At 42.1% G+C, this 9377-nt stretch overlaps 1 protein-coding gene across 1 annotated transcript; it reads right to left on the reverse strand.

Moving 5' to 3' along the window:
- Nucleotides 1-819: 819 nt before the first annotated feature.
- LOC134573292 (dual specificity testis-specific protein kinase 1-like) lies at nucleotides 820-9043 on the reverse strand. Its single transcript, XM_063432951.1, has 8 exons — nucleotides 8979-9043; nucleotides 5756-5877; nucleotides 5313-5361; nucleotides 4664-4813; nucleotides 3882-4055; nucleotides 3320-3403; nucleotides 2578-2664; nucleotides 820-1045 (listed from the first exon to the last, which is right to left on the reverse strand). Exons 2-8 carry the CDS (start codon nucleotides 5848-5850, stop codon nucleotides 944-946), a joined length of 741 nt encoding a protein of 246 aa, XP_063289021.1. The 5' UTR covers nucleotides 5851-5877; nucleotides 8979-9043; the 3' UTR covers nucleotides 820-943.
- Nucleotides 9044-9377: the final 334 nt, after the last annotated feature.

A 9377-nucleotide genomic window follows, 5' to 3' on the forward strand; every position in this document is an offset into this window, starting at 1 on the left:
AATAGCTGTAAGTGTCACGGAACCAACTCTTTGAATATTGGCCCAGGAAGTATGCATTTCACAGCCAATGTCGAGTTACCATTATTTTATTCTCGTTCGTGGATTTTTTATTCCAGCTGTATTTTAATTGGTGGACAGCATGAAGCAGCCACTCAGAATGCGGGTTAAATACCAGGGTTTGGTTTTTCCTTTGGATCTCTACCCATGAAGTCTCTCTTTATAACGGAGGTCTAATCACAGCAGTAAAACGCAGAAAGGAAAATGCTACAACTTTAAATACACTTCTGGACTCTCCTCGGAGTTCTATGTTTATTATCTCATATTACTGACTATTAACTTGGGCCAACACAGGGAACATTGGAGCTTCTAAATGAACATCAGATTTTCAAAGCATCCAAAGTGAGCACAGTTTATAAAGCACTGTATGAATCCAGAGGTATATAAAACGCATGATTAAAAAACGGAATATTATAGCATTCTGCACGAGCTGGAGTTTCATTCGATTTACAGAATATTGGTGACAGAGTCTCTTAAGTTGAAATGAGTGCGATGCTTTTACAGTAGAGGTAGGATCTCTGGAGTCAAACTGCTAAAAAATGTAGCAACAAAATTGTACATTAAAAAAAAACATAATGCCACTCAATGAGAACATGTAGTTAACATGACCTTTTCATGAGTTGCCAGGGGCGTCAAGTTCTGAACGCAGGCCAATCAGTGCAAGCCACGCCCAGTGCGGCAAGAAGATCATTTGTTGAGGTTTGTGACAATACCACATATATAAAAGAAAACAAAAATTCACAAAAATATAGCCCAGTCAAATTCAATAAATACCAGGTTCTGTATTCTTATTTATACACATTTCCCCCCCGAAAAAAATCTGTCCTTTAACCTGGAGGGGTTTGTACATTTATTTACAAGTGAGAGAGAGTCCAGCGATTAAACCTCAGCCAGAATCTTGAAGTATTGTCTGTGATTCTAAAGCCTCTGCAATGTCTTCAAGCTCATCAAGGACTTCACTGAATGACGGTCTCTTAAAGGCCTCAAGCTGTCAAAATAAAAAGAGGGATAGCATCAGGTGTCCTGTCGCCAAACTACATAATGCACCAAAAATCTGTACTTTTTGCAACATAAAAAAAAAAAAATCGGGTGCACTCTTCACACATAAAGCTATTCAATAAGTTAAAGTGCTTTAGGGTTCTTGATTGTTCCTTTAATTAAAGAGAAATAACATTCACGAATGTCAAACCCAGGCTAAGTGACAAAGCACACCCCCAAGTTGTTTAGGACTACTATCCCCAGAATCCTCTGCGATAGTCACGGGCTAGCAGAGAATATGAATTACCTTTTGAAACATCAGTGAACCATTTCAAAGCAATGTAACACACCTTGACCTCGGTTAAATACGTAGGATAAGCTTTTTAAGTTATTTAAGCTTTTCAAATAATTTTATAATAAGTTTTAAAAAGAAATACAAAGTGACAGTAACCCACTGGCCAAGGAAGAGTATGCCGAGTGGGTGGTTCAAGCAGGAAAAAACTAAACTCCCTAAATGGTGGTAACCCAACTGAATATAAAATCATTAGTGTGAGGTACAAGATAAAAAGAGGGAGATAGTGAGATATATGAAAACGTAACGACTTTGGGAATTTTTATTTTAAACATTTGAATCATTTTTTTTTTTTATATATTGATTCTTTTTCATATTATATATATATATTATTCTAGATATTTTAATATTATAATACAATTATTTTTTAAATACTTATCCAAAAATATTAAAACCGAGGCCCATATTTCATGCATTATTAAGTAATGCAAAAACACGTTTCTTTCCATTTGGTGTTTTTAGTATATATTAACGATTCCGAAAGTGGCATCACAATCCAGTTGAGGCAGGGGATGCATTGCGCTAGGGGAGGAGCCATTGAAACATTGTTGCTGTGTCTCCACTCTGCAAAGGGCAGAGCTGACGACCGCGATTGAGGATATTTACTAAATAAATATTTGTTTGTAGTTAGGCAGTGGAGTGTCCCTTTAAATATAGGGTATAGGTAAGCAAAGTGACACAAACCATGGGATGAGACGGTTCCTTTTTATGTGTGCATCTTTTAGAACGGGTCTTCCCTCTTCTCTGCACTCCACCGTGCCCTGCTCCCCGCCTCCACTGTAACCAATAAAGAGCTGGAACCTCCTGCTTAAAAACGTAATTTAGCGCTCTTGAGCTAAGCACTAGAGTGCAGGTCTAAATCACTGGCTGAGAACGTAAGCCAATCACTCTCAGTCAAAGTTGTAAAGCCCTGGACCTCCAGGCTTAGCTCAGACAGACACATCTCGCTCTATGTCAGCTGGAGGTGGGGAGAAACGCCTGGCAGGCCAGAGGTAAAATGGTATGACTGCATAGAATGGGGGGGCACCATAGCCACCACAGTGTGCTAAAGTGGTTATAGTGCTTGGAGTGTTCCTTTAAAATTTCAAGTCAGTTCTTCAGTCACCACAAATTAGTGCTTCGTGACTAGTTCCCAGAGAAAAACCCAGGCTAAAGAATAAAAGAAACAGAAATCCACTCAAGTCTATTACCCGACAACAGCTGACGGCTAAATCCAGGACTCTTTTAGGACAATCCTTAATCAGCTCTTGGAAAGCAACCACATCTAGACCGTAATCCTGTAACAGAAAGGACAGAGGTCAACACATCTTGCTGCAATGTGCGGAGAAGTTAATTGTGATCTAACCAATGTAAAACAATAATGATACAAGGCAAAAGGCATTCGTAACCTGAAAATAAACAAACAGCATAAAACAACAAAACCAAAACCACAATCGTAACTCTATTCATCAGCCCCCTTTCCACTTAACCCCAATTTGCATTTTTTTTTTTTGGGGGGGTGGGGGGGTTTGGGACAGATGTACAGCATTTTTTATTTATTTATTTTTTCCCAAAAAAATATTTTTTTTATATAAATCTGCAAAACAGGTCTTTTGCAGTTGGCGAGTATTTTGAGTTAGTAAAGTACTTCATGTGCCAAATTGCAGCAGTGACCAATAGATGTATGTATTACTATAAAATATTCCATTTAATATCTCCCAGAGGATCCTTTTAACACACACGTTGTTATTACAATATCCTCCCTACGCTGCATTCCAAGAGGTTTCTGCAGAGACAATTAAAAGCAGACACACTCCACTAGGGAAAGTGATTTCGAGAAGATACATTTTACGTTTCCTGCACGTAACCCAATGTGTGCCAAAAGGATGAGAGAGACAGTGGGTCGACCATGGATGACAAGGAGCAGTACATTGTATACAGGATCATACGTACCCGAGTTCGTGGCAGAATCTCCGGATCAGCGGGAATTCGGCCAAGGATTTCACATAATACGATCCCAAAAGAGAAAACGTCAACCTAGGGAAGGAAGTTACAAATATTCCAATTATTTTCCCCTTATGGTCTGAGTTAATGAGGTGGAAGGGTTATATGACGGGACGTGCGCATGTTCTAAACTCATTATTTGAACAATCGAAGGACTAGCAGCGCTGTAGCTCTGTCCCCATTATGTACATATTTGCCAAGTGATACGTTTGTTGAGACCTTGAATTAAATGCAGATAAGAACTCAGAAGGATATATGAATAAACTGATTTTTTTTCCCTTTACTTTTTATTACTAGTCGGGTTTTATTATCTTTCCCTGGATTGTTTATTGCAGTAAATCAGTCTGAATATGTGCAGGAATGGAAAATACCCCATCCTTGAATCTTCTATGGTTTTTGGAGACTATTTAGAGAGTCACAGTCCTAAAACACCATTCTCTTGGCAATTGCTGCTATAAAAGATAAATAAACAGCTGATTAAATTGTGATTTAAGAAAAAAGAGGAACCAACCTTTCGATCATAGGGTTCTCCACGCAACATTTCGGGAGCCATCCAGAAAGCAGATCCCACCAGAGAAAGTTTCCTTTCACCATTCTTCAGGGCTGGCTCCACCACTTCCCGGGCAAGGCCGAAATCTGTTACCAAAGCTTCCCTGCCTCGATGTGTCACCCGGATTAGACAGTTCTAGAAAGTAAATGACAAAACAATCCAGAAAAGAGAATTGGCTCTAGGAATCTTGAAAGATTTGGAAGTCAACCCATCAAGTCACTTTAAGCACTGTCATATGTGGAGGTCCTTGGTTATTACACTATGTTAACCCCCGCTCTCATTCTGAACAGCAAATGGCCTTCCTTAGGGACACTTCCAGAAAGCAGGCCAATCATCCTTAATGGCTAGCAGCCCACTAGCATCAGAACAGAGTCTTATTAGTTACTCCGCTCCTATATTTTCCAAGTAGGCACTTGCTGGTGGAATATCTATGATGGTGAGCAGGAGAATTGCCTGGAGAAGGGTTCTCCTTCTTTCCCCTGTCACTAAATCATCAGCCCATTTTACTGCATAGAGGTCTATGCCTATGATTGATTGAGTATTGATTGAGCCAAATTTGTAAATTAGAACGTAAACAATTTCTGCCAGCACAAAGAAGAACTAATGTAATTTTGGACCACAAGCAACACTGAAGGTTCTGCTTAAAGCTGCCTGCAGCTTCTTTCTGGACCTGAGAATCTATTTACAAATTTGAAGAATGCATTTTCAGATTCAAAAACGTTAGACAATAGCCTACCATATACCTTGGAGTTGAGGTCTCGATGGTAGATATTTTTAGAGTGTAAATAGACCATGCCCCGGCTAATGTCACAGGACAAGTCCACCTTCTCTTTCCAGCTAAGGGCAACTTCTTTACATGCTAGTAATTCTTCTACACACCCACCATTCACATACTAAAAGAAGAGAAGAAACAGTTACTAAAAGTCCTCTACATTTTTAATTTTTTTTTAGATTGTATTTCTTTCATAGATTTACTTTTATCTGCCTTAAGAGTGATGGAACTTTTCTCAACAGACATAATCTCAAGGGCAACACTTTGCACTGACCATGTTTTTATTGTACACTATTTAATTCTGAATTCCAAATGTATCATTTACACATTACATCATTGCTTCTCTCAGTATCTGTACCGTATAACTATGCTTTCAATACTGAATATACCAAATATAACACCAGTTCCATACTAAACTCGGTAAATACAGGGTAATTTGCCAAATTAAAGAGGTTTATGACCAGAGGGTCAATTTAGTGATTTCCAGTGTTTATGATTTGACAGAGAAAGCAAGTATAAAAACATAGCATAAATATCTAGAGAGGAAAAAACAATAGCAAATACTACTCATTCCAATCACATATATTTATATGAAATATGAAAGCATTTCTTCTGCTTACCTCCAATATTGGATACAGCTTTTCATCTTTCACACATATACCAAGGTACCTAAAATATAAACAGATTGGGACACCTTAAATTGACTTTTATAGTTTGTCATTCAAACTCGAATATAGAATTTTGGGAAATCATGCTTGTTCCAAAATCATGTCAAATTTGCGACTTAAATGTCCAACAGCAAACCCCAAAACAAAATCGTGTACAATCAGGGGTCAGGATTTTTTTTTTTCAGCTTTGTGCCTTCGTATTTGAAAATGACTGATATTTTATTCATGCATCGTCTGTAATCTACAAGAGTCTAATTTATTTAGGAGTCACAGAAAATATAGTGACGTGTTTCGAAAACTCACAAAATGTTGACTTCCACCAGAAGCAAGTCAAGGCGGAACATTAGAAGATACAGACACATACAAAAATACAGTAACTGGTGAAAGGTACCTACCTTACAATGTTTGGATGAGATAACTTCTGCAAAAGACTTATCTCTCGGACAACCACTTCCTCATCCACTTCATTTTTATAAATCTTCACCACCATGGGCTTCGATCCTGCCCCGGGGTCAACCTGTAAAGCAAAGGACCATACTTTGAGATGGGTATAATGTGTTCGCTACTTATGCTACAGTGTATCCAGAAGTGACTTATGGAATCAGCAGCAGAACCGACTGATAGAGCAGCAGGAAATCGTAACAATAGAGATTTGATCTGTTTGAGGAATGGTGTGTTTGTGCCGTCAATATAGACAACTCCTCTCTGCTGTTTCTATTCTACCCCTGGCAACAACCTGGGATCAGGGCCGGCGCTTCCTATAAAGCGAACTAGGCAGCCGCCTAGGGCGCCATATAGGAGGGGGCCCCCTGCGCCCCCATCGCCGGCCCTTTAAAGGTTGCAGCCACCTGAGCGCTCTATAGAGAGCGCTCAGGCGGCTGCTGCACTGCCTCACCTCCCCTGTAGCGTGGCCGAGCTCCTCTCCGGTCCGCGACCCAGCCGGACTGACAGGAAGTGCACACTTAGTGTGCACTTCCTATCAGTCCGTCCGGGTACAGGAAACTGAAACTCCTGTACCGCGGACCGCAGAGGACCTCGGCCACGCTACAGGGGAAGTGAGGTTAGGTGGAGAACTGGGGGAGGGGGGGTAAGAAAGATGGGAGGGGGGGTAAGAAGAAGAGGGAAGGTGGGGGAGTAAGAAAACAAGGGGAGGGGTGGAGTAAGAAGAAGACAAGTGGAGGGGGGTAAAAAAGGGGGTAAGGGGGAGTATGAAGAGGGGAGGGGGGAGTAAGAAGAAAGGGGGGAGGAGGAGTAAGAAGAAGACAAGTGGAGGGGGGAGTAAGAAGAAGACAAGTGGAGGGGGGAGTATGAAGGGGGAGGGAGAGTAAGAAGAGGGGTGGGGGGGAGTAAGAAGAAGAAGAGGGGTGGGGGGGAGTAAGAAGAAGAAGAGGGGTGGGGGGAGTAAGAAGAAGAAGAGGGGTGGGGGTGGAGTAAGAAGAAGAAGAGGGGTGGGGGTGGAGTAAGAAGAAGAAGAGGGGTGGGGGTGGAGTAAGAAGAAGAAGAGGGGTGGGGGTGGAGTAAGAAGAAGAAGAGGGGTGGGGGTGGAGTAAGAAGAAGAAGAGGGGTGGGGGTGGAGTAAGAAGAAGAAGAGGGGTGGGGGGGAGTAAGAAGAAGAAGAAGAGGGGAGGGGGGAGTAAGAAGAAAGGGGGGGAGTAAGAAGAAAGGGGGGAAGGAGGAGTAAGAAGAAGACAAGTGGAGGGGGGAGTAAGAAGAAAGGGGGGAGTAAGAAGAAAGGGGGAGGGGGAGTAAGAAGAAGAGGGGAGGGGGGAGTAAGAAGAAGGGGAGAGGGGGGAGTAAGAAGAAGGGGAGAGGGGGGAGTAAGAAGAAGAGGGGAGGGGGGGTAAGAAGAAAGGGGGGAGGGGGGAGTAAGAAGAAAGGGGGGAGGGGGGAGTAAGAAGAACACAGGGAGGGGGGAGTGAGAAGAACACAGGGAGGGGGGAGTGAGAAGAACACAGGGAGAAAGGGTGAGAAGAGGGGGAGGTGAGAAGAACACAGGGAGGGGGGAGTGAGAATAACACGGGGAGGGGGGAGTGAGAAGAACACAGGGAGGGGGTGAGGAGAGGGGGTGGTGAGAAGAACACAGGGAGGGGGGAGTGAGAAGAACATGGGGGGGAGGTGAAAAGACACACAGGAGAGGGGGTGAGGAGAAGGGGAGATGAGGAGAAGGGGAGGTGAGGAGAACACAGGGAGGGTGGGTGGGTGTGAGAAGAGACCCCTAAGGGAGGGTGGAGGGGAGAGGAGACACCACTAAGGAACAGAAGGGAGAGCTCTTTCACACTACACACACACACACACACACACACACAATACATCCCTATTCATATACATACACAGAAACACACAATGCATCCCTTACACACACATGCAAACACACACACACACAAACTGCTTCTCTTACATACATACAGAAACAATGCATTTCTTACACACACCTTGCATCCCTTATACATACAAACACAGATTCACACAATGTATCCCTTACACATAACCACAAACACACACTGCTTCCACTACACACAGACACACTGCATCACCTACACAAACTGGTATCCCTATACACTACATTCCATAAGCACACACATTAGATCCTCTACAATAACACATAACACATCCCCTACACACTACACTCCCTGTGAGCGAATTTAATGGGTGGAACATATAGGTGGACTTATGGGTGGGCCTTATGGGCATACTCACCGTCAGGCCCTGGGGCCCAGACCTTGAGCTGTGTAAGGGGCCCCAAAAAATGGAGCTGGTTCCTGTTCTCCCAGAACATTGAATTTTGTGACTGCAGTTACAAACAGCCTCCAGAGATCCGGTTTTACACCAGACCAGTGGAGCCAGACTGCAGCTAGAGCCCATCATCATCCTCATCTGGTTGTAAGTAGGCAATCTAGTATATTATTAGTGACACTAATCTCTAATTAACCTCACATTAAAGGGACACTATAGTCCCCAGAACCACTGCAGCTTAATGAAGTGGTTCCAGTGTCTATAGCCTGTCCCTGCAGGCTTTTTAATGTAAACACAGTGTGCAGCACTGGAGTTAGTTCATATGGCAGATCATATGGGTGGGGCATTGTAATGTCCCATGGGGGGGGGGGCAAATTTTTATTTTGCCTAGGGCGGCAAAAATCCTTGCACCGGCCCTGCCTGGGATATAATCTGCTAAATTTAACGCAGAATTCATTGTTACTTGCTGTAGCGACTACTACTGTTATCACCGCGAATGAAGTCGATATTAGTATACTGTCATGACATCACGGGTATCTGAGTCTAATTCTTGTTTAAACACATCTTAAAGAGGAACCATTACGATACACTGTATGATGGTGCAGAACATGTTTCTCTATGGGTGTATTCACTGCATTGAAGACAAAACTGTAAAACAATAGTCCAACTATGAATACAACACTAAGAGAATTTTTCCAGATTTTCCCCCTAACATTTGCAAGAATTTCACTCCGATTCAGTGTTTAGTAAATAAACCAATGCACTGCCCCAGCAATAACAATATAAAAAAAAATCTAAGCACTGTTATAGACCGTTACTAAGGAAGATAACAAGAACATTCATTCAAAGATTAACATAAATACGACTCAGAAGCATTTACCGTACCTTTAAAGCACCCACAAAGGATTCATCAACATCTAAACATGAGCCATTGAATTGTTGTAATATCCCTTTTTGAAGATCGTATTACACAGCATATTTATTCATACACTATGGAGATAGGATGCCCTTTGAAGTTAATGGAAAATCGCATGATTTGCCAGGGATCTTTGTTTAAACATTTAGGCTGCGCTGTGTAGGAGAATTGTATCGAACACAATACAGGGAGGGTTAACATAAATCAAACGTCTATTGGAAGAATCAAAACATGTTTCCATTTTCCTTAAGAATTAAGATAAAGTAATAAAACATCTGTGCAGGGTGGGACATTCACGGGGGGAAAGTGTGCAAAATGTTCAACGACCAACTCATCAGAAGACAAGGAAGATAGGGAAGAATAAAAAA

This window comes from Pelobates fuscus, chromosome 9 (assembly GCF_036172605.1).
Source record: "Pelobates fuscus isolate aPelFus1 chromosome 9, aPelFus1.pri, whole genome shotgun sequence".
NCBI lineage: Eukaryota > Metazoa > Chordata > Amphibia > Anura > Pelobatidae > Pelobates > Pelobates fuscus.

What these genes read in the sequence shown, in the direction of transcription:
- LOC134573292 (XM_063432951.1), bottom strand. Translation starts at nt 5,850, where the DNA reads ATGGTGGTGAAGATTTATAAAAATGAAGTGGATGAGGAAGTGGTTGTC. An exon ending in TCTCATCCAAACATTGTAAG is followed by an intron (nt 5,362 to 5,755) that starts GTAGGTACCTTT and finishes TTTATATTTTAG; the next exon opens with GTACCTTGGTATATGTGTGA. An exon ending in ATCGAGACCTCAACTCCAAG is followed by an intron (nt 4,056 to 4,663) that starts GTATATGGTAGG and finishes TTTACTTTCTAG; the next exon opens with AACTGTCTAATCCGGGTGAC.